This window comes from Trichoderma harzianum, assembly GCF_003025095.1.
Source record: "Trichoderma harzianum CBS 226.95 unplaced genomic scaffold M431scaffold_1, whole genome shotgun sequence".
Taxonomy (NCBI): Eukaryota; Fungi; Ascomycota; class Sordariomycetes; order Hypocreales; family Hypocreaceae; genus Trichoderma; species Trichoderma harzianum.
The window spans coordinates 992,378-1,017,271 of record NW_020209249.1 but is presented as its reverse complement, the minus strand read 5'-3'; the positions used below and the strand labels follow the sequence as shown (position 1 = coordinate 1,017,271).

General features: G+C 50.6%; 9 protein-coding genes and 1 pseudogene across 10 annotated transcripts; 7 read left to right on the top strand and 3 right to left on the bottom strand.

Moving 5' to 3' along the window:
• Nucleotides 1-792: 792 nt before the first annotated feature.
• M431DRAFT_71155 (hypothetical protein) lies at nt 793-1,756 on the top strand (the record flags this gene model as incomplete). The annotated part of the gene is made up of 4 exons (XM_024921864.1): nt 793-834; nt 903-1,229; nt 1,288-1,386; nt 1,463-1,756. The coding sequence occupies 4 exons, from the start codon at nt 793-795 to the stop codon at nt 1,754-1,756; spliced, it is 762 nt and encodes a 253-aa protein (XP_024779931.1).
• An 856-nt stretch (nt 1,757-2,612) lies between these two features.
• On the top strand, nt 2,613-4,764 carry M431DRAFT_537021 (glycosyltransferase family 1 protein; the record flags this gene model as incomplete). Its single annotated transcript, XM_024921010.1, has 3 exons — nt 2,613-3,154; nt 3,250-3,904; nt 4,035-4,764. 3 exons carry the CDS (start codon nt 2,613-2,615, stop codon nt 4,290-4,292), a joined length of 1,455 nt encoding a protein of 484 aa, XP_024779930.1. The 3' UTR covers nt 4,293-4,764.
• A 2,415-nt stretch (nt 4,765-7,179) lies between these two features.
• On the top strand, nt 7,180-8,081 carry M431DRAFT_175590 (hypothetical protein). The gene has a single exon (XM_024913069.1). The coding sequence runs from the start codon at nt 7,312-7,314 to the stop codon at nt 7,801-7,803; it is 492 nt and encodes a 163-aa protein (XP_024779929.1). The 5' UTR covers nt 7,180-7,311; the 3' UTR covers nt 7,804-8,081.
• A 784-nt stretch (nt 8,082-8,865) lies between these two features.
• On the top strand, nt 8,866-9,371 carry M431DRAFT_175598 (hypothetical protein). The gene has a single exon (XM_024913071.1). It carries the CDS (start codon nt 9,001-9,003, stop codon nt 9,301-9,303), a length of 303 nt encoding a protein of 100 aa, XP_024779928.1. The 5' UTR covers nt 8,866-9,000; the 3' UTR covers nt 9,304-9,371.
• M431DRAFT_175593 (hypothetical protein) lies at nt 9,372-9,765 on the bottom strand. Its single transcript, XM_024913070.1, has one exon. The coding sequence runs from the start codon at nt 9,680-9,682 to the stop codon at nt 9,440-9,442; it is 243 nt and encodes an 80-aa protein (XP_024779927.1). The 5' UTR covers nt 9,683-9,765; the 3' UTR covers nt 9,372-9,439.
• A 3,324-nt stretch (nt 9,766-13,089) lies between these two features.
• Nucleotides 13,090-14,250, top strand: M431DRAFT_73526 (hypothetical protein; the record flags this gene model as incomplete). The annotated part of the gene is made up of 1 exon (XM_024922139.1): nt 13,090-14,250. The coding sequence occupies one exon, from the start codon at nt 13,090-13,092 to the stop codon at nt 14,248-14,250; it is 1,161 nt and encodes a 386-aa protein (XP_024779926.1).
• Nucleotides 14,251-14,942: 692 nt separating this feature from the next.
• Nucleotides 14,943-15,321, top strand: M431DRAFT_175569 (annotated as a pseudogene; the record flags this gene model as incomplete). The annotated part of the gene is made up of 2 exons: nt 14,943-14,960; nt 15,113-15,321. Coding segments are annotated over 2 exons (215 nt in total), but the record flags the coding sequence as incomplete, so codon positions are not given.
• A 1,436-nt stretch (nt 15,322-16,757) lies between these two features.
• On the bottom strand, nt 16,758-20,305 carry M431DRAFT_476765 (hypothetical protein; the record flags this gene model as incomplete). Its single annotated transcript, XM_024915503.1, has 4 exons — nt 16,758-16,809; nt 16,877-19,679; nt 19,739-20,189; nt 20,297-20,305. The coding sequence occupies 4 exons, from the start codon at nt 20,303-20,305 to the stop codon at nt 16,758-16,760; spliced, it is 3,315 nt and encodes a 1,104-aa protein (XP_024779925.1).
• Nucleotides 20,306-21,445: 1,140 nt separating this feature from the next.
• Nucleotides 21,446-22,823, top strand: M431DRAFT_476764 (hypothetical protein; the record flags this gene model as incomplete). Its single annotated transcript, XM_024915502.1, has 6 exons — nt 21,446-21,493; nt 21,686-21,849; nt 21,903-22,397; nt 22,480-22,573; nt 22,609-22,626; nt 22,680-22,823. 6 exons carry the CDS (start codon nt 21,446-21,448, stop codon nt 22,821-22,823), a joined length of 963 nt encoding a protein of 320 aa, XP_024779924.1.
• A 621-nt stretch (nt 22,824-23,444) lies between these two features.
• Nucleotides 23,445-24,526, bottom strand: M431DRAFT_338 (hypothetical protein; the record flags this gene model as incomplete). Its single annotated transcript, XM_024914402.1, has 2 exons — nt 23,445-24,415; nt 24,472-24,526. The coding sequence occupies 2 exons, from the start codon at nt 24,524-24,526 to the stop codon at nt 23,445-23,447; spliced, it is 1,026 nt and encodes a 341-aa protein (XP_024779923.1).
• Nucleotides 24,527-24,894: the final 368 nt, after the last annotated feature.

Here is a 24,894-nt window from a genome sequence, read left to right as displayed (position 1 = left end):
AGGGAAGAACACCAACCTGCCCTGTTGCTGCCTACACTTCGGCAATTATACTCCGGAAAACCACAATACCGAGACATCTTATCAAGGGCACAGGGTTGGCCCTTCAGGAGGGAAAAAAAGGAGATGTCAAAATGACAGCTTCGGGCTTTGTGTAAACCGGTAAAGCTTGGCATATACCGCGGCCAGACGTTTCATCTCTTTACGAAATACGGGTTCAGGTCAAGCGCCTGGCTGCGTCATGCAGTGTAACAATCTTATTTGACGGCTTCAATCTGTGGCTTCGTGGTGAGTTATTGTCAGTATTGCGACAATGAGCTGATGTCTTTCCTATCTGTTACGAATTCATGTCTTGCCTGTTGGCATTTAAGCTTCGATTGTCTTCTTGCTCCTCATTGGGTATTGCATCTAAAATTCTGGACGCAAATATCGTTTAAAAAGACAGTATGCAGCGCCCAATGTATAAACCATACCACGGGTGATCAAATCCGTCAATATTGGGTTGAAAGCGATATGCCCGCGCGAGAATGTCTCAGTCTCGACGCGACGTCTCCGCTCCCGCTTTGTGCTGCCCCGGTTTCGTCTCCCATGCGCAATGGAGGGATGGAGGGTATCAAGGTAATATGAGTTAAATTGGACATTGATATGTTCCGCATGTTCCCGAGGCAAGGAAAAGACCTAGCTACACAGAGCGAAATAAAAATTTGGGGGAAAAGATCTTGATTCACTCCCATTCTACTGGGGAATTTGCCTGGAATACGTCGGGTCGGTATCACATATCATATCTCTGGCACCATGAAAGTCCTCTGTCTCCACGGTGCCTTTGGCAGTGCTTCTGTAAGTTGAAAATGTGATTAAGAATTAATTTCTTTCATTCTTACGTGTACTAATGTTTTGCGGACCAGAACTTCAAAATTCAGCTCGGCATCTTCACCGACGCTGCCCAGCGACCTGGTGTTGACTTCAAATGGATCAATGGCTTCACCGAGGCGACCCCCCCAGCCGGCTTTGACGACTACTTTGGCGCTCCGCCTCTATACCGATTCATGGACGTTGATGGCGTGAGCGAGCTAGAGCAGATAATTGCCAGGATAAGGGATCTTCCTCAAGGAGAATCTCCTGAAGAGACGATGCGAAAGCTGATTGCGGATAAGGAGCAGTTTACGACCCCAGCTGTGACAATGGCCTTGGATCGACTGCTGCAGCTTCTAGATGAAGATCCGGAGATTGATGTGAGTTTAAGAACTGTACATGATACGTGACATCACAGCTGATGTGGCTTAATACTAGGGGATCCTTGGATACTCGGAAGGGGCTACAGCCGCAGCCACACTGATTCTTGAAGAGCAGCGCCTTTTTAGGGAGCAAGGCCGTCCTCGACGCATCAAGGTTCGATACCACCACTTTATTTGCTTGCTTTCCCACCTGAACTATGCGCGAAGAGTTACTGACTGGGCATAATAAGTGTGCCATCTTCTTTGCGGGCTGGCCTCCTGTCCGCATCAAAGATGGGCGTGTCCATACGCTGCTTGCAGATGAACACGACGAAATGATTGACATACCAACGTGCCATGTCGTAGGTTGCAACGACCCATACATTCATGGAGCAATTGCACTTTATGGAATGTGCGATGAGGATATGGCGATTTTGTTCGATCATGGGAAGGGACACACAGTTCCTAGGGACGAGCTGACGGTGAAGGAACTAGCAGAGACGATTGAGAGGACTTTTGATCAAGCTGCAACATTTAGTCATTAGTTGAAATTCTATGCATATGGACAAGACTTGATTTACGCGCTTATCGTGATTATGCAGCGGGATAGCTTACACAATGCAGCTCCAATATCACAATGTGGCACGGCTCTTCCCGCGCTTTCCAGGGGGACAGAGAACTTTGAAGAAAAGTGCCAAATTCGGCAGCTACTTTGCCCATTTCTGATCAAAAATATCGTGGGGAAATATCTTTTTGGCGTGATTTGGAAGTGTAGTGGCTTTTTGATCCCTTTCGTCCGGAAACGGCATCTTCAGTATTCGAGGTTATCTCAAGGGGTGGAAAGATCAGGAATGGGTGCTTTCGGCCAGATAAATGCTTTGATGCACAATGATATTCGACAATTGTTTTCGCATTTGTAAACCTGTAGGTATTTAATTGCTTTCGTCCTGACCGTCGTGTTTGGGAGAGAGAAGGGAGGAGGAGGAGGAGGAGAGGATGCCGACCAAGATAGGGGCCAAATCGATCAACAGGTTGAGACAAAAATAGAGACTGAGACAATGCAAATCCGGGAGACTGGAAGGGTATAACATTTTTTTTCTTCTCTAGACGGAAACATTCAAAGAGAAGCGAAGAGCCAAAGGAAGCATCTCTATCTGCACACGTCTTTACCCCCCTGTTCGAGTGCAAGATGAAAGTGAACGCGAAGTGAGGAGGGCTGGCCAGGTGCCAAGCACCTGTAGAGCTGCTATCAATTCACCACGTCGAGCCACAACAACTGGAAGATGGAAATCTTTTCCTTTCCTGCCACTTCCACCCAACCTCTATTTTGCCAACCTTTCTCCTTCTTCTCCAAACCAACCAACCCATCGAAGCAGGCTATTCTGAGTCAAGATCTTCAAGATGGCTCCGTTCATACGCAGACGTATCCTGCTCATCACCAACGTCGAGTGTGGCGAGCTCGATCTCTTCCTCGCCACTGCTCAGTCTCTCCTCGAGACTGATCCTGGCCTGGATCTTCATCTCGCCACCTTCTCTGGCCTTGACGATGATGCTCTCCCTGTTGGCGTCATCTATCATCAAATCAACGGCATCTCCATGTATCAAGCTCTCGAGGAGCTCTACAATCGCACCCAGGATGAGGGTAGCATCTCTGAGCCCTTCGCTGGGCCACCTGGATTTAGAAAAACCAGGCGCGCCATCCGTGCCTACGCATCTCAGATCATGCCCTACACCGGACGCCAGATGGTTGACGTCTTCACTTCCATCGTTGACATCATCAGGAACTTGAATCCTGATTTGGTTGTCGTCGACAGCCTCATGTCGGCGGGCTTGACTGCCTGCTACCATTTGGAGGTCAAGTTTGTGTGCCTTGGGCCCAACTCCATCAAGGATTTTGCGGCCTCTGAGCAGCCTCGCAAGGCTGGCCACTGGAAGTTTCCTGCGTAAGTCCTAGCTTGAAAGCACCTTCTTCATCTCTGCCTTCTCCATCTCTACTCTCTTCACCTCTTTTTTGCCTTTGGCTAACGAAACCATCCAGGCTCTTCTCCCAGTTTGAGTATCCTGTGCCATGGAGCAAGGTGCCTCTCAACTTTCATTTCTCCCTCTACACTGCCAAGGCCATTAAGAATGACCCGCAGCGAAAGGAGGTGCAGTCGTACCTGACTGCCCATACCATTCTTCGAGGTCCCCTCGATCTTCTCAAGAATCGTCCTGAGGGCCTCAAGATCTTGGTCAGTTCTCTTCCAGAGCTGGACTTTCCTCTCGTGGTTCCATCCCACGTCGTCCCTTGCGGCCCCATTATTCGTCGCTGCCAACCCCTTGAGGAGACGGACGCCAAGCTCGCTGAGTGGCTTGCCCATGGACGAACCATCTACGTCAACATGGGAGCCGTCGTCAAGGTGCCCGTGGATCAAGCTATCGAGATTGCCAAGGCCTTGAAGATGGTCGTCGATACTTTTAACCGCCAGGCTGAAAAGGGCCGTCTTCAGGTCCTTTGGAAGCTCAAAAAGAAGGGTCGCTACTCCGTCTATGAACCGACCTGCAGCATTGCCAAGATCCTTCGCCAGGAATTTGCTCATGATCGTGTCCGCATTGTGGATTGGGTTCAACCTGAACCTGTTTCTATCCTTCGCACCGGCAATGTCGTCTGTTCTGTCCATCACGGCGGAGCCAACTCGTTCAACGAGGCTATTGTGTAAGTTTGATCTCTCGCTTTGGAAGCATCCTCCCACAACTCGCCCACTATATTCCTTCCCTCTCTCTGGACGAATTCAACTGATCAATGATGTTTTTGAAACAAATTACAGGACCGGCGTCCCGCAGCTTGTCCTTCCTGTCTGGGGACATTGCTACGACTATGCCCAACGCGTGGAACGTCTCGGTGTCGGCCGCTGCGGCAATCCCACCACTAAGCCTCGATGGACTGCAGAAGAACTCTCTCGTGAGCTTCTCAACGTCTTGGTTGGCGATGAGGCCAAGGCTATCAAGGCAAATGCCTTGGCTGTCAAGAAGATTTGCAAGCAGAACGGCAGTGGTGCTGACTGTGCTGCTATGGCCATTTTGAACGAGTGCGAGATGTAAGCCGAGCTCAGGCAGGCCGAAGAAGGGCCTTTGTGCTCTATGGGAATCTGGGAACAGTAAATGAACGCCAAAGGATTTTATGGCTGGTGGATTACCATGCGAATATCAATGGATTGGGACATGAACATAATGGAATTTAGTTCAATAAAAGTGGCCGTTGTCGCCCTTGTTGCTTTACCTTTGTTTGTTTGTTTGGTTCTTGCTTTGCTCCTTAACAACCGCCCTAGTGAAGATTACATGTGGCTGACAATAGGAAATCATACCAATGCTGCGGCACATCTTGGTGAGTTATCCCTACCACATCGCCAAGCTTGCCGTCATTTATTATCTCCTGCATTCTTAGCAGACGGCCAACTCTACGATCACGAAACACAAAAGAAACCACGACTCTTCTTGGCAGAGATGAATACAGCAGAGCATCGCAACGTCCTTATTGGATGAAGGACTCCGTTACTCCCGCCCATCTTATGCCTATTCCGAAAGAATACACCCTAGATCTGTGCCTTAATTAATACGAGTCGAGCAGCACGTTTGATCTGCGCCCCAGCCTGGCTTGCCTTCAAAGGCCCCTCCAGCCACATGGGCTTCCCTGTTGCATACGGCGGCTATGCAAAAGTTGCATGGCGCTCGTATCCCCTTGTCCGGGCGAAAAGAGAAAGAAGGGGGAGCACGGCAACAGAGATTTGAGAAGCGGGAGCACGACCGACTTGCAGAGGCGCGCGGGGATTTATTCCCATAAGGCCGAGAGAATTCCGTGGGGGGAGGGAGGCATGGAGGGAAAGATTGGGAGATTCTGGTCCGCAGACCATGGCCATGTGCCAATTGCGATCGAAAATCTGGCATCATGGCATCTCGTCCCTCGTTTCGGCTCCGAGATGGTCGAATCAATGACGCAGCATGTCTCACGCACAATGGCTCAAGACTGCAACCCAGAAGCTCGAGAACCCCCGCGATGGCTCCAAAACAGCGTGCCCGTGACCTGATCAGCTCCATCACCCGGCATTGTCACGATGTTGCATCCTGGCAGCCCTCTTTTTTCTGTGTGCTTGCGATAGATAAGCTTCGCGTGGAGCAGGAGCAGCAAATCTGGCAGACAGAAGCGGAGGGCGGGAATGACTTTCGCGCGCAAGCGGCCCGTATTGGCGTGCCCAAGGGGGGGATGAGAGAATCCAATCGGGCGGGCGCTTCCCTCACCATGTTGGTGCGATAGGTGTGGGTTTTTGCTTTCTGCAGTGCGACAGCATCTTGGGGAATTTCGCTCGCTCCATCTCTCTCTTCTGTCTCTCTCTTGTGTGTGTCTTGTTCTTCCCACGCCCCCCATTTTGATTCTTTTGGGGTGTCATGCGGCGGGCTGTCGCGGGATAATAGTGTCATGGGCGGCATGGCCCTTGAGGGCACTAGCGGAGAGGGCTTGCAAGCTTGGACGAGCCGGCTGGGGGAGGGTTGGAGGGATGTTGTCTGGTTTGGCTTCTTGGAAGCCCCCCGTGGTTGCTGATCAATCAAGCCTCCCGGGAGCTTGGAGAGTGGTGATCAAATTGTCGAATCCGTACAAGTACGGCGCAGCAGCACGGTATTTGATGCGAGGAACAGAACAGGGAGATGAAAAGGGCTCAATGGCAGATCCGGTCAGGCCGGATCGTCCCCCTTTGCTCCTTTGTGGTGCGAACCGCGCGGTGCTTCTGTATTCCGAACTATCAAATGGAATCAATCAAATCTAATCAAACATCAAACCAAGTCCAAGCGGGCTGATCTGATCTGTCAAGCGAGAGTCAGACTGACGAGAGACGATGACGAAGCTGATGGACAGGAATAAATCATGGCTGAGCCGCGACAAATCCGATCCGAACCCAATCCAATCCGTGCCAATCCATTTCCATTCCAAAGCAGCCCACTCCCAATCTCCAAATCCCAATTCAATTCCTGGAGGGGCAAAAGCCAATTGATGGATGGAATCAGTCGGATTGATTTTCCCCCTTCTCTCTCTTCCATTCTCTTATCGGCAGCAATACCGCTTCGCCTTGTAACTCGACTCTCCCCTTGTGCCACTCACCCCATCCATTTGCCATTTACGAAGGGGAACTTGACAGTACTTTGGTCGGCGAGTCTCGCTGTCATCTGTCGCAACACTCAGCTTAACGACACGCCCCCTCCCTGACGCACCTTTTTGCTCCCCCACACTCAAATCAGACCCGACTGGGCCCGGACTAAGAAGTTGACTCGAACCGCCCGCCCAAGAGGCTTGAGAGGCATCCGCTTGTGATGACGTTGACGTACGTCTTGGCTTGGACCTGTCCCTTCTTTTTTCACATGGCAGCGGCGCGCGAGAGGTAAAAAAAAAAATGTAGAGGAATGGTTCGAAATTCTGGAATTGCGCCAATGTAGGTGACGAATCCGCGACAGAGGAATTCCAGCCGCACAGGGCTGAAATTCCTCCTGAATCAGCCGCAGCTAGGCGAGGAGTTAGTCAAGGTTCAATAAAGAAGAAAAAGGAAATGTAGAAAAAGAAGAGAAAAGTCTCCCAAGGCAGCCGAGCACCCAATATCGCCGTCAGAATGATTGATGCCTGCGCAAAGACTGACGTGACGTAGCTCGCTCTTTTTGAAAACTGGAGAGAGCAAGAGGAATTGGGTCAGCTTATCGATAGAACGGCTGCCTTGAAGAGAAAGCAGCTTCAAGGACTAGGCCGGGACGAGGATAGAGGCAATCCGCAGCTTCGGCTCCCCTTTAGTGGCCGTCATGCTAAGACTAAGATGCCTCGTCAGCCCCATCTTGTGACTCACTCTCTTGTGGACAGTATTACTGAAAGGAGGCGTAGCAGCACGACTAGCCTGTGCCACTAGCTGGTCCTGCGTGAGTGGCCGGCGGTATCATGCACGCTGTTTACGCTTCTCAGATCCAGATGCTCTTGAATTGCAGCTCACATCACACGCCCCCCCTTGTTTGTTAGCCTGTTGCTCCCAATTGCTTCTGTTCACTAGCTACGCTACTGTAAGTCCCTCGATTTGATTCTGATTCATGTATGTTTGATTCCGGCTGCCTTTTTCTATCTATCGCATATCACATCCGCCCATCCCCATTCCACAGGCACTACTTGTGCTACTACTACATGATGGAGGGTGTTCTGATATCGAAATACCAGCAGCATCAAGTAGAAAAAGCGAGACAAGACAAAACTAAAGGGGGGGAAGGAGAGCTCAGGTGGACAAAGTCACGCGAGTTACGGTGTGGATGCCGAGGCGCAACCCATTGGCCAATGGATTGGGCGTGTGCCGTCGCGCTGCTACTGGCCAATTGTTCCAATGTTGCCCTTCTTCAGCTTGTGCCTGTTGCTGTACGAGTATGCGCGTTGCGTCTTCTTCTGCAGGCAGATACCGAGCGTCCTCCTCCGATAGGATACAGGGGGGCAACTTGCTGGGCCTTTGTGCTTTGTATCGCACAGGTATTCTACAGTACGAGCCCACGGTATGGGCAACAAAGGGCTCCTCCATGTCACCGAGGTCGGATGGGATAAGACGGCCGGGCTCTTTTCGCTTGGAGATTGGGCCGCTCTGATCTGACAGCGCGCGCAGAGACGACAATTGGGAGGGATGGCGATGGACCAGTAGGTCTGCGCCAACAGAACACAAGAGCGGTCATGTTTCCTGTTCTTTTGCTCTTCTCCGTTACCATCAATCAGCATCAGCATCAGCATCAGCATCAGCATCAGCATCATCCTTCCTGTTTTTTCTCCTTCATTTTCGTCGCTTCTCCCCCGCGCATAAACAGTGACAACTAACAAAGAAGCATCCTCAGCCAGTCGTTTCCATCAAGCCTCACGGAGCGAGATCCTACTAGTCCACGCCAAGGCAACGCGAAACCAAGCTAAAAGCACACCTACGCAACCGCAAGAAAAAGAAAAAGCACAGTACGGCTACGGGTAGCATGTGAGGAGGGGCTCCACGGCGCCAACAATGGATGGCCGTTTCGAACACGACGACATGCCTCTTGCGATTGGGCTGCCTCACTAGCTGCTGCCCAGAATAGGTAGTCCGGGCCATTGGGCATCAGGCACCTGAACTGACCGAGATATGCAAATGGATGGGCACTTTGATGGATCCATCCCGATAGATATGGGGGTGGCTCCTCGAGACTCTCGAGTCCGGCGCGGGCCAGGGCTGTTTTGTAACGGTTTGTCACGGTCAGTCAGAGTCAAGTCAGTCCCAACCCTTGTCTTCTTAGGAACCTGGGCACAAGTTCATCGTCGTCTCGTAGTCGTCGTCTTCGTCTTGCGGTACTTGTTGCTTTCGTTGCGGACTTGCAACAGACACTCCCCCCTTCCCCCCTCAATCCTCAATCACCATCCATTTCAGTCACCCCACCGACTGCCCACCTGTTCATCACCCGTCGGTCGCCTTGGGCTAGTTGCTCTGCTGGGAAATCGCTGCCGGACCAGAGCTGAGTCGAGTTGAATCCTTATCGCGCCACTGCCGCCAGAGATGTCGTACATGTCGTCTGCTGCTTGCATTGACCGCGCGAAGATGCAAGCCCTGCATGAGTGCTTTTTTGAATTTATCTTCTTCTTTTTGTTCGATCCGTTCTGACGTCTTGCTTCTCTCGCCATGTTAATCTCCGCGGTCAATTACCCGAAGACTGCCAGGGCACAAGCAAGTTCCACGTTCTCGAATCCCATTCCCCTCTTTCTCGTTCCAATCCTACCAACCGGACCCAAATGGACCGAACGCTTTTGCTACTCGTACGCCGAGGGCCCTTATCGATGGGGATGAGGGGTGATAAACCAATTGCCCCTCCTTTCCGTCTTGCTCTGTCTCGTCTTTTTTTATCGCCAAAAGATGCCCCTCCATGGTTTTTTGCGCCCACCCATTATCAATCATACCATCACCGTCCGTCTAGTCAGTCAACCGCCTGTTTTTTTCATCATCTTGGGGTGGTGCTACTGATGCAATTGACGTCTTTTGACAGATGCTTCGTGACCCAAGGCTTGTCCCATGCCGTCTCGCTGCTACGACGCTGAAGTCCCTCAGACAACCGAATCACCTCACTTTGCAGTAGCATTGGGCTTGATTTACACGCCGCTTGTTTCTGTGCCTTGCTTGATGCTATGATTAATAGTTTGCCTCTATGCTGGTGCTTGTCCCATTTTCGGGCAATTACTCGTAACTTGATCCTGGCCGCTGTCCAATCCAATTTCCCCTCATGCCATTTTCTGTTTCCTCGCCTTTCCTTTGCTTTCTGTCTCGCGACGCTCTAGCCGCCAGCTTTACGGGCATCCCACCCACCAATTGATGCATGTTTTGGATCCGGCCCGGAACTTGTATGAGAAGAAACGAAGCAAAAAAAAAAAAAAAAAAAACCACCAGTCCGGCGCAGATTAGGATATCCCCCACCGCCATTGCAGCGGGAAATGATTATGCGCATACGTCAATTGACCCTCTCCTCTCCGCTTTTACTTATTTTTTTCTTGTCTAATTTTGTTTTTCTCTTCCGTTCCATTTGAAACCAAAAGTTTAGGGCTGGTCTGTCGTTTGTGATGCGGTGAGGCAGGGATGGGCTGCTCGCTCAGGCACCTCCTTTCCGGCCACCCTCCCCCGAAGAGAACAGGCCCTTGGCAATCAATCTATCTATTCTGTGTAGCCCACCTTGCAGAGCCAATTTGCCTGAAAAGAAAGACAAAGATAACAACAAAGAATGAAGCCTAAGTACATGAAGATAATTGTTTGTTTTCATTTGTTATTCACAGTGTAGATGCGCTCTTCATACAGAGTAATTTTGTTGAACGAATAATTACAAACCACCACAAGATGCTACTACAGACTACAGGGCACTACACAGCGCTACAGAGCGCTATCAGCAAAGTTGGGGAGCTGCCGGAAAATCAAATCATTCGGCCACACCTTTTGCCTGATCGGTGTGCCTGATGACCGCGCCCCAAGGCCGCACATGACTGGCCGCAAGAGAGCCGCGAAAAAGGGGGGAGGGTGAGCGTAGTGAGAGCGAGCGAGCAACTTGTGAAAGTGCGTGCGTTGAAGTGAATGAAACTCTCCGTACATGTCCATCTCCATCCATCCTGCGAGGTACTGCGGAGTTTGTAACCGGGCTCGAACAAGCAGCGTTGCAAGTTGCGAGCATTGCATTGATGTCAATGGGAAACTTGCAATGCGATTCAATGATTTCTGGGCATCGATCGGTCAATTGGACTGCATTGTGAATGAAGCATAATGAAAGCATAATCAGCCAGTGCCTGACCAATCCTATGGAATCATGAGGCTGTACTCTACAGGTACGTGAGCGTGTACAAGCGGCAAGTACCGTATCGCCGCGTTTGTACTAGCAGGTACTTTAGGCAAAGTCGCCATGCGATGATGCAACTTTTTCCGGGCAGGTACTTTAGCACCCACGTTGTTGCAAGGCATTTATGCAGTACCCAGAACAGTACATTAGCACGTTGGGCCAAAAAAGGTACCGAGCGGGAGATGCGCCGGGGGTATGTACCTCGCAGACAAAAAAAGATGCAAGCAGCGATTTCTAAGTCTTTTTTGTTTTTACTTTACAATTTCAAGCACTGGGAGGATTCTTGAGCAAATCAAAAAGCAATTGATCTCAAGCTGGCGCGCGTCTGAAACAACGATGCTTTAATGTAGGAACTGACCCAAGATACGATATTGTACTGTGCTGTTGCTATGCTGTGCTTGTGCTGTGCCTTCTTCACACACCCCTTGCCTGTGCCTTCCCTCCTTCCCTCTCCCTTGCCAAGCCCCCGTCCGCAAGAGTGTGTAGCCTGACCCAAGGCGCTCCTTCCAATCGTGCTCCCCCCAGCTCAAAAGCCGCCTTCTTTCCGTTCTTGCTTGTCACTTATCAGCGCTCGTGTCCGTTGGCTGATGTCGCTGCGAGACACGGCTAAGCTGAATCAGTAAGTAGTAGCTTTGCGGCTGGGGATTCCTGCCTGCTTCCAGAGCAATCAATTGGGAAAGAAACTTGGATGGACGGATGCCTGGATGACATGACACATCCGGCAAATCAATGGTGATCAATTCATTGCTGTAGAAGTAGAAGTAAAAGTAATTGATTGTGAAATTGAACACTGCAATTCTACTATGGTATCACAAACAGGTACAGCACCAGCATTGTACGGCGTCAGAAGACAGAAAAAGGAATCAGATACCAGAGACCTGCATCATCCCACTCACACCCCCTCCCCCCTCCCTTCCCCTTCCATACCCCCGTCAACAAAATCAAAGACCATCCACTTATCCACCCCCCGAGGTGCAGGAGCAAAGGAGATACCTCCCAGTACTCACCCACTACACACACGCCCCCTCCCTTTCCCGCTGCTTCCTTTGTGTCTTGGCTTGCTCCTTCCTTGCGGGGGGCGTGCGCGCGCCTGTGTGCCTGCATCAGGGTCTCGCTGGCCGCCACATCACAGCTTTTAATAGCAAGGCGGTCCTGCTCATCGGGTATCAACACTGACAGACTGCAAAAGAAGTCAAGGCAATCTGATTGACTGACTCTTTCCCTTCTGCTTCTGCCTCAGCTTCCCTGCAAGCGTGTCCCTGCTCTTGAAGCAAGAAAAAGAAAGAAAAAAGCAAAACAACGCCGAGAAACAGTGTGAATCTTCTGATTTTTGATTGACCTGGAGAGAAAGCTACCGCCGGAACTACCTGTCTAGCGTCAAGTCAAGCGATTACCAAGACCCCAAGAGTCATCGATCCCAAGTCCTTTGGCCGTGCATTTATTTCGGGCACCTCCCTTCCTTCGCCAGGCTGCAACAGTTCGAGTCAGAACAAGAAAAAAAGAACCACAGACAGACCGTTTTTGAACCGCACTCACCCGCAGCAGCAATTCTTTGTTCACGGCCTGTTCTGCCTTTATTTGCCTCCGTAGTATCCGCTGCTGAGGGGGGGCGAATTCACCATTTCTTGTTCCTGCATTTTGCATCTTCCGTGCCAGAAGAGGATCCCCCAATCCCCATCGAAACTCAATTTCCGTGGGCCCAATTCGATTCAATTGAATTCAATTCGGACAATCAATCCCCAGGATTCCGGATCACCTTCTTCCAGGATCACCTTCGAGCCATTCATCGTTATTGTTTCATCCTTTATTCTTCCCCTACCCGCGCACTGCTGCCTGCTCTATTCACGTTTTGCGCAAACGAAATAGAGGGAAGCAAAGAGAACAATTAGCCTTCTTCCCCTTCTTCCTATTCCTTCGCGGCCTCCCGCATATTTGAATGGAAGCTGCCTATTCTATTCATCCCCTCAAACAATCGGCTCGTCTCCGCCTGCCGCTTTACTCATCTGCCGTCGTCAATTTCACGGCCTAAGAGAACTCCTTCTTCTTCTCTTGATCCCCGAGCCAAATTGACTTCCCTCACTCAACTTCCGCCACCTCGCCCTCTTTTCAACATCTCCCACAAACTCCGTCTTGCTCAGCGGAATTTGACTCTTCAAATCGAGTCTATCTCCGGCCAAAAGCTAAATCCCGAAAGGCTGTGACCGATTTGACATCTTGCCTGACCCCACTGTGTTGCCTGCGTCCGGCTCGATACGGCCTTCGCCACCCAGAAACACGTCAGACGGGTCATCGCCATCTAGGAATGGCTGACAAACCCACGGCAAGCCACACACAGTTCCACGCCCAGCAAGCTTCCACTCACTTCGATAAGAGCCTGGGCATTCCAGCTTCTCGGAATAACCCTTCTACTTCTACTTCTTCTTCTTCCCCTTCTCTCTTCTCGACTCCTGCGCCTTCTCCTTTCTACCAATTCCTCAACAACCGTCAATCCGCAATTGAATCTCGCAACATGACGACCAATTTCCCCCACGGCGGCGACTCGTCCGCCGCGCCCAAGGACGGCGGCAAGCTTGAGATTAGCAATCTCATGTCACCCCCTGACAACCTCCTCGAGACCTTTAGCCACGGTCATGGCCAGCAGCAATCAAAGATCTTTTCCGCCATGGCTTCTGTTGTTGGAGCAAACAACAGCCTGCCCTCCGACAAACACCCATTGCCAATGTCGCCTCCCATCTCGCCTTACACCAAGCACGTCTCCAGCAACTCACCAAGCACGCCACCAACTCAGGCCATTCAAGACCCTGTTCTCTATCCCGTTGATGAGGCTTCGCCATCGAGCCCACCTCAGCCACCTCTGTTTGCTCCGGCTGAGATTGAGCACCACAAGCGCATCGTCGACAACCATGTCCGCGCTCGTTCCTCTTCCACCATCATCTTCAGCGGAGTCACGCCACCACGGCGCGAGGACTATGAGCTCGCCCTGACCTTCCGCTCTCAGGTCATGAAGCACTTCACCAGCAACCGCCGCGGATGGCTTCTCAAGGAGCGGGCTCTCCTGGTTGCCGATCGTCAGGCCGGAGCCCAACGCTTCCACGCCATCCTCCCGGCTAAGCCAATTGCCGCCAAGCCGGCCCGATCCCAGCGCGCCGACCGAGTGTCCAAGCCACAGCATTCGGGCCACCGACCCATCCGCTCCGGCAACGGCTTGCCCTCGTCTTCGTCTGTTGTTGTTCGACCTGCCGCTGCTCGACGCCCAAGCGCTACCCCTGAGCCATCCCGCCGCATTGTCGCCCCCAACCGCGAGGACAAGGATTTCAAGTCTCTTCCGGACTACTGCCCGCCCCTCAACTCTCTCCCCAACAGAGCCAACAGCCTCAAGGTGGACTGGAAGGGCCAGCCCATTGACCTCAGCAGCGACCCTTACCACGACTTGCTTCACCCTGACGAAATCATCCTCGCCGGCAACCTCCGCCTGGACTGCGCCACTTATCTCACCAGCAAGCGACGCATGTTTGAGCGCCGTCTTCAATGCCTCCGGACCGGCAAGGAGTTCCGCAAGACTGATGCTCAGCAAGCCTGCAAGATTGACGTCAACAAGGCCTCCAAGCTCTGGACTGCCTTTGACAAGGTTGGCTGGCTCAGCGCTGAATGGGTGCGACGCTTCTTGTAAAGCTGCCAGGACTCTTTCTCTCTTGACATCTCTACTCAACCATCCCTTATCAACTTACACCCTCCCCCTTTGGCATCCCCAACATTCTTTCTCCCCCCGCTTTTACGATCTTGACGACCATCAGCACTCGATTTTAGCGTTACGACCACTCTGCATTTCATCACCCCCGTTGGTTTCTTCATTCTTCTTCATTCTTCTTCATTCGACGCCTTGGTCGGCTTGGCTCGGATTTGTCGACTCTGTGATTCTTCTTGTCTGTCTTGTCCGACAGTGACAATGACAGTGAATCCACAACGCAATATCGAGTTGGCCACTTTATGACCTCGTTACTCCTTTTTTTTTCTTCAACTTTTACACGATACAACGTATCTTATCTGCATTCCGGGAATTCTTCTTTGTTTTCTTCTTTGTTTTCAAGGATCACGCACATACACCAAGCATTAGGGGGTTTTTCACCATGATACCCAGTGGGCGAACGCGCCAGGCTTTAAAGGACATGACGCCGCTCCATCCACGATTTCCTTTTTTCGTTTTATTCCCCTATTTCGTTTTATCATCTAGTCTTGTTATTCGGCCTTTGTCCGATTCCATCTTTTCGGCTTTCGTTTCAGAGAGGGCATTAGCACCCTGCTCTTGATGAGAATCATTTGATTTCTAGGGACATGGTTTCGGATGAAGATAGGGATCGGGTATGCATGTACGGCGTTTGATATTATTTTGGCCCTTTCCTTTGTTTCCTGCATCCAACTAATCGGTCAAACGTGAAGAAGACTGGAGATGATGGGATTCACCTTGATGGTAAACCCCATGAGATGCGCATACGAGACCGATTTAGTTGTGGGACGGAGGGAGGATTGAATTTGCTATCTCTACTACTATGGTTGTTTTTATTTTGGGATTGCCACGCACTGGTCATCCAGCCCGGCTGATTCATGGAAAGCTAAGCTGGAGGAGTTTCTCGGCTTCTTTTTTCTTCTTCTCAAGGGAAGCAAGCAAGCAAGCAGCGAGAGGGCTTTTTTCTTTTTACAATGGGTCATGGACATGGTCTATAGCAGCTAGTTGTTTCACAAGGGCAGATGACACTCGACGCATTACGATGGTCCTTGGGCCTGCGTTTGCGTGCGCAAATCAATTGCTATTTATTTTGGTAAAAAAACGTGCCTTTTAACATGTGATGAGTGATTTGTCGTGAGATTTTCTATTTCGTGATGCAAAGTGAACACCATTGCCTCTCCCAACTGTCTACATGTAGCAGCCATCCACAGACGGCTTGTCCAACCCAGCCCATGGCCTTCAGCCCTACAACGGGGGAAGATCGATCTGGGCACGGATCTCCAGAAAAACGTGCAGCGGGATCAACGGGCTTGGTTGCTCTTGCTCTAGCTAGAATAGGAGGCGTGCGCGAGCGGCAGCCGTTATCGTCGCCGAGCAATGCTTTATCTGTGTACTCCAGTAAAAAAAAAAAATCTAAAAAAAAACTCATCTGCTTTGCCTTGTGCGGCAGATCGATCGAGCTGCAGCCGGGGGAAGGATGGGGCCGTAGTGGGCAAGGATTGGGGGTGTAAGGAGGGAGGTGAGTGGACGATGGGCGGGAAAGGTATTTTAGTACGGTGGAGAGAGGCGCGATCGTTTTTTGCTGCGGATGGAGGTACGTACCGCTGTGTAGGGGTTTGTTTATGAGGTTAGATTAGATTAGATTGGGAGTGAGATTTGGCATTTGGCATTTGAGAGTTTGAGATTTGATTGAGATGAGTTTGTGGTTGAGATTGTTGGAGTTCGTGTGTGACGGGGATGAGAATGATGAGGGGCTTCTGTTTGGGTGTATGCCTGGAAGTGTATGTGGAAGGGATTTTGCTGGGCTTGTCTTTGGTTTGAGAAATACGGCGAAATGATGACCAGAGAAAAAGTTCAAGTTGTAAAATCAAGTAGCGATTTGCTTATCTGGTAGAATGAAATTATCAACCAGTTGATGAGTGATAGCTATAGCATCTTATCAGTCTTGGCAAAATTACGCTTTAGAGTATCTTGTGACTTTGTGGTCGAGAGCAGAAATGAGAGGTTATCGATACACACTTTTCCTTTTACACCATTATCGCCCTTGCATCTTCCTCATCCTGGATCATCACCATGCTCAGCATACATACTTATCATACTACAAGTAGACGAATTCTAGAATTTCAATGCATATTCGTCAGCGTATTTCACTTTGCAATACTTCATCCCAGCTTTTAATTCAGTCAAAATAGACTGCATTGGTAATTACTATATAGAAAGCTATCGACATACGCATATAGCTCATGTTGTCTTTCGTTTCAAACGTTTGCATGAATCAGTAGGCCTACCCCCTTCCATTGCCACAAGGAAGTCCTTGATAGCTATTAAACGACCAAAAAACCACAATATTGGTACACACAAGCAATGCATCTATATATATGCCCATTATCATCATGCCGTCTTCCCATGCCTCCCCCCCTCTGCCACTACTTATTCTTACACGCCGCTCTGGTTTAACGCACTTCAATGTGCTGTACTGCAGTCATCCACTTCTTCTCATCAGTCCTGGTTCGGATTGTTAGTCACATTCATCTCCAGCCTAACATCCAGTGAAGAGAAAGCCAAAACTTACTTATCGAATTTAAGAAGCTTGCCCAGGACGGGAACAAGCTGCGCTCTCAGCCGATTGTCCTTTTGCTGCAGGAACTGCAACAGAATCGTCTTGAGATAGTCCATGTCGGACAGTTCGGAGGTCGAAGCAGTACGCGTCGAGTCCATCGATGTTCGCGATGTCACGCCCGACGAAGTTCCCGACTGGCTAACGCTTACGCCTGATGCCATCGCTGCGACCTTGGTCTGCGCCGCCTTGAGTTCCTTAGATAGCTTGTCGTGCAGCAGCTGCAGCGATTCGTATTCCTTGCGCAGGTTTGCCTTGATCTTCTCTCCGTCTCGAACCTGCAGCTCCGACGCATCCAATGCACTTCTCAACGAGGAGATGGTGTTCCGCAACTCGGTCGACTCCGTCTCCGTCCGAAGCTCGATTGATTCGAGCTCCTCTCGTCGGCGCCGCCAGGTTCGTTCCCGCTCTTCGAGCTCTTCCTTTTCGGCGCGCAAGTCCTTGACCTCTCTCTCCAGCTCTCGGACTTGAGTCTTGAGCTCGGCCGTTTGCTTGACATTCTTTCTCATCGCGGAGCTCGCCTCTGCTTCAAGCCGCTCTTGCTCCGCGGTAACAGTCTCGATCCGGTTGCGCATCTCTCTAAGCTTGGCTTCTCCCTGCCGCTCCGAGTCTTCAAGCAACCGCCGCATTGTCTCGCCCTCTCTAGTGCGTTCCTGCAACAGATGCTGCACTTCACCAAGCTCCTCCTCCAGGGATCTATTCTGGGATTGTTGCTCCCTAAGCTGGACCGTCATCTCGGATTGCTGATCTCGCATGCTGCTCAGAAGGCCCTGGGCCGTAGTGTACTGCTTAGTCTTAAATTCAGTTTCCTCCTGGGCTGCCGCCTTCTCGCGCTTCAGCTTGTGCGCCTGCTCCTCGAGCTCCGTCACCCGTGCGGATGCCTTGGACAAGTCATCCTTGGCCTTCTCCAGTGCTCGCTCCAGCTTCTCTGCTTTTGCGCTGAGTTCAACCTGCTCAGCCACGGCACGTCTGTAGTCTTTCGCTGATCCACGCTGGGCCTCTTCCGCTTTGGCCTTGTCCTCCGTCTCAATGGCCAATCTGTTCTTGAGGACCCCAACCTCCGAAACACGGGTGCTTATCTCCTGTCGAGCACTCGCCAAATCTCGCTCAAGATCCTTTACTCTCTTATCCAAGTTGCTCAGCTCTTTGGTTTTAGCCGCAAGCTCTCCCTTGGCTATCTTAAGATCCGCGGAATCCTTGCGCAAGGTCTTGATCTCAGGCTGAAGCGTCTGCAGTGCTTCACGCAGATCAGCCACATCTCTGAAACGATTCTGCGCCAGCTGGTTCGCAGCGGCAATGTCAGCCTGCGCTGTATCAAACTTCTCCTTCATGGAATCATAGTCTTTCTGGAGAGCCTGGAACTTCTCTCGCTCGTTTTCGGAGACGGCGGAGGCCATCTTTTTCTCCAAAGCAGTAATTTCTGTCTTCAACTCTGCCTTTTCCACTTCGAGCTCTTTGATTCGCTGCTTATCCTCGACGTGATCTTGGCCAATATTGATCAAGTTTTCTTGCAGCGTCTCAATCTCCTCACGGAGATCGTCTTCAGTCTTTCTCCGCTTAGACAGCCGCTCGATTTCCTTGTCCTTGCCTGCCAGCTCCTCCTTCAGATTGGTAATCTCTGCTTCCAGGGCTGAGGTATCTGGTCCTTTATCGGCGTCGGGTGCACTGGGGGCACTGGGGGCACTGGGGGCACCAGGAGCGACCGAAGAAGAGGGAGAAGCGGGAGGTGCGGGACTGGTAGCACCGCCGCCGCCACGGCCCTTCTTCTTCTTCTTCTTATTTCCTCCGCCACCTGTTGTAGGCGGTGCAAGGGTTGACACTGGCTCAGTAGGGACAGGAGCAGGAGTAGCAGGCTGCTTGGGCGATTCTTCAAGCTTCTTGGTCAGCTCTTGGACCTTTTTGGTCACCTCGTCAGTCTTGGTCTGAAGCTCGGACCTCTCCTTTTTCAATGAGTCGACCTGGGAACTGAGCTCATCAATCAGATTCTTGGAGACATTTCGGGCAGCCGTAGCTTTGGATAGCTCGCCAGCCAGCTGGCTAGCTTGTTTGATGGCTTTGGCAAGTACCTCTTCCACCTCCTGACCCTTGGCCGCTGCTTGCTTCTTTTCTGTCTCAAGTTGGGCCTCGAGCTCCTTGTTCTGCTTCTCTGACTTGTCGAGTCTGTCTGCCAAGCTGGTGATTTCCGTCTTTCGGGCTTCCAACTGGGCCTGTAGAGAGTCCTGGGAGGCAGAGGATTCACGGGATTCGCTCAGCTGCAGGGCAGATTTCTCCAGTTTCTCTGCCAAGCCTGCACTATCTTGCTTGAGAGTGGAAAGCTCTTCCTTCAAGCCGTCTCGCTCGGCTTTCAGGGAATCAATTTCTTCGTTCTTCGCAGCAATCTCGGCCTGTAGCTGGGGAATCTCTTCGTCGTAGGAAAAGAAATCGCCATCTCCACCAGATTCTTTCTTTGCTGCATCTTTGGATTCTGGCTTCTGGGCCTTCTCTGCCTTTTCAGCCTTGAGGGCGTCCAGTTCGCCTTGCATGTCCTTCATCTTCTTCTCGTATTTTTCATTCTTCTTCTGCAGATCTTCCTTGTCTGAGGAGACTCGCTTAAGTTCATCCATGACCATGTCTCCTTTTAGTTTCAGCTGGTTGAGATACTCAACGAGAGACTCCGGATCGTTGATCGAGGCCAACGGTGTGTTTTCGCGGAGAGCCTTTTCAAAGGGTTCGACGGCCTTGGCACGCTTATGTGCAAGTCGGTACGAACGCAGGAGTTCTATTAAATTCGTCATTAGACTTCATGGTCAGTAATTAATTGTCATGAGCGGGACGTACCCGGATAAGTAGACTCGAGCTTGTCCAATTTGCGAAGCTTTTGCCGGAGTTCTTGACTCAGCGCGGGCTTGGTCTCATGAGCAGCTCCATCGCGTGAGGCACCATCTTTGGCATCAACGTTGCCGTTTGAATTTTCAACAGCCTCGGCCTGCCCAGTGGCCTCTCCGTTGGGCGCGTCCTTCTCGGGAGGCGCAGGCTTTGGTGTTCCAGCTCGGCTCGGCTCCTCGCTGTCGTCAATTACGAATGCCGCTTCGAATACGGAAGGGTCAGGGTTAGTCGCAGCATATCCAGCCTCAGAACCTGGGTTCTGAGGCCGAGCCCGCTTGCCTGAGCCGCTCTCATTTCTTCGCGACGTCGAGGCAGATCGGTTCGCGGACGAGCTGGCTTCAAGCGCCTTTTGTTGGCGGGCTTGTTCCTCTGCGATGGTGCGGTCGATGGCACCTTTTATTCTCTGCAGATAGGGATACAGACGAACGGTCAGCTATCGAGATACATGTTTCTCTTTCCGTCGGGTTTCTCGGATTCAAAAAGAGGACGCGCACAGCAAGGGGAACTGACTTGGAGCATGGTTCCGACGAGGGGCCGCCCAGGGCCGATGTTGACAGAATGCACGAATTAAAAGTTGTAGATCATAAGAGCCTCGCAATAAAGGGCTGCAGAATAGAGAATGCGAGAGAAGAGAAGAAAGAAATCGCAAAACTGGTACAAAGGAGGAAAAGATGAAGTCGTGTTCAAGGGCCGATGTAGCCTCGTGGCATAATTGGTTTCTGGGGAGTGCCAAAGGTTGAATAACAAGCTCAGCCTCGTTCGTATTGAACAATTGACAGGTCCATTGTACTTTGCACGTTTTGGGTTTAGCGGGTGGTATTTATCACACTACCGAGGAGGCACTTTCCAGTGGCTGAGGCCTGTTGGGAGAGGCAGGAGCAAGGGCAGGATGTAAGACGTAAACTCTGTTGCAAGCGGTGCCTTCCTGAACGTGAAGCGAGAAGCGAGATTTCCATCCCACAAGAAGAAAAATTTCCATCTTGCTCAATTTATTCTCTTCTCAATCATTCTTCTTCCTCTTCTTTGAAATTCAAAGAGCTCTCGTTCAGTGGGTTTTCCAATTGATTCAACTTGCAGTCATCTCGATACTAGGGATTGACGGCGCCAGAGCCTGGAGGGTGCTGTAATAACAGGCCTCAGCACTGTGCATACAATTGGTGAGCCCTCTGAACAGCAGTTTCTTTTCTCTTCTCTTCTTTTTTCTCTTCTTGTTTTTTCAAATAACGTCTGTACTTCTTCTTACCGTGGAATCACTTCTAGGAGCACCATCAATCCTCTCTCCATTGAGAAATGCAGGCCTTCGTTTGTGCTTTGACAATTCCTTCGAGTTGACAAGCACAGCGTTGCGGGCGGGAGAACAGCAGACTGAGCCACAGCATCACACTGCCGCCCTTTCAGATGGTTTTCTCACACATCTGCTTTTGCAACATCCTTTTTTTTTTCTCTCTCTTCTTCTTTTTCTCACTCTCTTACTCATTCCACTGAGCTTTCACTCGTCGTCATGCTCCATCGGTTATGACATTATTTGGTATGACTTCCCTTTCTCCGAGTCTACTCGTACCTCACTAACCAAGATCAAAGATACAACCTTTCAGTCCTGTCGCTTCTCAAGCAAAGGCATCTCCATCAAGTGTCTGCTCTGACCAACCCTTGGACAACATGACGTTTGTTTTTCTTCAACCCTACGCCAAGGCTATCTGTCCTGATGTACGTTGCTCTCTCTTCCTATTACTCTTGTAGGAGAGGGCTGACAAGTAGTGGTGCAAATAGACATTGGCATGATGCTGTCTCTCCTTGTCCATAGTCTGTGATGCTCAACACACCAACACATTGAGGCAATGATCCACCACTTTTTGCAGAAACCCACAACGCAGACACCAGCTCAACTCTGGCCGCCAGCTCTTCCATCCTTCACATCAAAAGTACGGACAAGATTCCGTGATACACTTGAAGCAGCAGTGCTTGCAAGATAGTGGCAGCCTGGTACACGCCCTCCGCGGTCACGATAGTCTATTCAAGGCTCACAGTAATGTCCTATGTCGGCCTTTGGCCATACAATCATTGTGAGTAGCACTCAATCCTTTGTTTGGGAAATCAGTTGCTGAATGCTCAACAGCTTGGTGCAGGCCCCCAACAATGATAGTGGACTATTTGGCAAGAAGTTACGAGCAACCAAAGAGGGAATCCAGACACACAGCTCGGCTAGAGCGACGTCTACATTGAAGTTTGGCGGCTCAGTTCAAATTCTGCATCAAGCATACAGCCGAGCTTTCAAGGCTCACGGTAATGTCCTACGCCGGCCTCTGGGCTATACAATCACTGTGAGTAACAGCCCACTGCCGCACAATCCTCGCCATTCCCGGGGAGCGCATCGAATAACAAGCATATTAACCAGCAGCATGGCAGTGCTTTCGCAATGGCTGCAGCGCGTAAGCGACAAAGCACCGGCTCCGAAGCGCAAGCCAAGTATAGGGAGAAAATTGCATGATGAGATCATGAAGAGTTCCCTTGGACTCACCGGGCTCACGGTAATGTCCTACGCCGGCCTTTGGCTGTCCAGAGTGGCTTACTGCGACACAACCTTCATCATTCTTGAGGAGCACATCAAGTGGTAAGCAGGTTGAACAACAGTGTGGAAATGCTTTCAACGAAATGAATGGAAAGTCTTCATCGCAATGGTTGCGACGTCTTAGCAACAACGCATCGTCTCCCAAACGCAAGCCCAGTATGGGAAGAAAGCTGCATGATGAGATCATGAAGAGTTTTCTTGGGCCTATCGGGCTCACGGTAATGTCCTACGTTGGCGCATCTGGAATGACCAGATGCGCCAGGCTGTCGACGTGAGTAACATTGAATACTTTGTTTGGAAAATCAGTTGCTGACTGCTCAGTAGCAATTGATTGCCCGGTTGGATGAGAAGAAGAAGGCCATTTTCAACGTTGTCGATACGTATGAGAAAAATGGACAAGATTCTGTGCAACACTTGAAGCAGCAATGTTTGCAAGATAGTGACGGACCGTCCAACACGTCACGGTAATGTCCTACGGCGGTTCCTGCAAGATAGCGACGGCCTGATACAGGATTCACAGAGGTTGCTTCCCCTACGCAGAGCTGGCTTCATGATCTGTCTTCGACCATCCAAATTTTACTTCATCAATTGGGAAATCTTGGTTGCCCATCACGCCATTCACCATGCTTTTCCCATTCCACACGTTTGACTGACCGACTCCAATTCACTCGGTTTTCCGTCTGTCGTTCTTTTCGTCACTCATTTGTCACGGTAATGTCCTACGCCTGAAGCAACAATGTTTGCAAGATAGTGGCAGCTTGATGCAAACCCTCCACAACGATGGTAGGCCGTCCAGCACGTCACGGTAACGTCCTACAGTCAAAGACAAATCGGCAGAGGATTTCAGCAAAGCAATGAAATCTCGATGCCAAGCATATGGCTGAACGTCCCCCAGCCTTTGTATCATATGTAATGCTGTAGGATGGACATGGGAGATTGGCGCATTGGTGTGTAAGATAGGATTAATAAAGCGCTTGGTCGATACATCACGAGCAATAGAAAGCTCAAAAAAAGAATCTTCATTTATTGTGATTAATGTGGCCTCAGAAATTGACACTCCGCCGCAAGTGATTACCCTTCCATCTCCCCTCATATGTTGGAATATGTGAGAATCATGGAAGAAGAAACATATTTGGCTTCAATAAAATCCCAGGCTGTCCCATCTTCTTTCCGCTCAACCAAGCATTTTCCATCTCCCGAGATGGCAACCTGAGACAACTCGTCACCGTGCTTCATCAACAGGATATAACCACCATCGTCGTGCCTCTCTGTCGTGAAATACTCGTTCATATTCTGGAATAAACTGTGGCCGCGTTGGATCGAGATTTTACCCTGACCATCGTGATGGAGATTTGTGCCCGTGACACTGTTGCAAAAGGTTTTCCAACCGCTTCTCTTGACGCAGTGCCAAAAGGAGCCACCCCCTAGAGTAGGCTTCTCTAGGAGCCTCAACTCTCCGTTCTCAACAGTCAGGATGTAATGTGGCTCCGTTCTTGTTCGAATCATGAAAGATTTGCCTGCTTTGGGGTGGTATTCCACTGATTTAGCCGTGCTATTCGGAGTCATGGTATTTTCGCCGTTGGCGATAACTTCTGAAACGATAGAAAAAGTGGTTGCAAGCGCAAGGCAGTCTTCTTCGAGTCTTATGGTAGCGTTCGGTGGAAGGCTTGCGGCAAGAGTCGGTTCGGGGCCTACGGCAACGGTCGACTCGATGATTGCTTGGCCCTCGATCTCACCGATAGCCCGTTGTTCTTCCCGCCTCGCAGCACGTCTCCGAAGAAAATCCATTCGCTCTTCTTCTTTTCTCACAAGCTTCCCTCTCCTAACTTTCTTCGTTAGCAAGGCAGCTAGCTCTTGCTCTTCAGAGGCCACGATTGCTTGCATCTCTTCTTCCTGAGACGCCTGCTTCATCTGACGGGAGATTTCATCATCCACTTCTTCTCTTTCTCTAGTCTTTTCTTCTTTAATAGCCACTTCTTGTCTTTCTTTTTCGGGACGCGGTTCATCCAAAGAAATCGTCGCTGATGTCTGGAGAGCTTGTACTTGAGCTTTGAATGCATCTTATGTTCAATTCCATTAGCTCTCGAGGATAGAATGGGGATAGAAAGTACCGTACCTGACCACGGATGATATTTGGAGTCGCTTAGATTCGAAGCAACTGTCGCCGACATGGTGAAGATGTGGAATCACTGGATGATTTGCCCGTCAATAGGAGCTTTTGGCGGAGAGTGTAGAATTGATGCCATTTCATGACCTCCTAGCGGACCTAGGTACCCATTTTAACTCTCTCAATTCGATTCAATTTCGATTGGAAGGGAATAGACGTTGGCGCCAGGAACAAGTGGAACATGCGGGAGGCCGACGAGATTTGTTTCTAGGCGGCGGGGTTTCGAACCAAGTTGGTGACCGTATGCAAGGTGGAAAGCAGCCTACAAGACGCGTAGATCAACGAGTGTGCTTGTGCTCTGCCAATATGTGGCCGTATGATCGATGCCTTCCAGTAGGGTGTGCAGCATCTAATGCTCATCGCATTAGGACG

What these genes read in the sequence shown, in the direction of transcription:
- M431DRAFT_175590 (XM_024913069.1), top strand. Translation starts at nt 7,312, where the DNA reads ATGTTTGATTCCGGCTGCCTTTTTCTATCTATCGCATATCACATCCGC.
- M431DRAFT_175598 (XM_024913071.1), top strand. Translation starts at nt 9,001, where the DNA reads ATGGACCGAACGCTTTTGCTACTCGTACGCCGAGGGCCCTTATCGATG.
- M431DRAFT_175593 (XM_024913070.1), bottom strand. Translation starts at nt 9,682, where the DNA reads ATGGCGGTGGGGGATATCCTAATCTGCGCCGGACTGGTGGTTTTTTTT.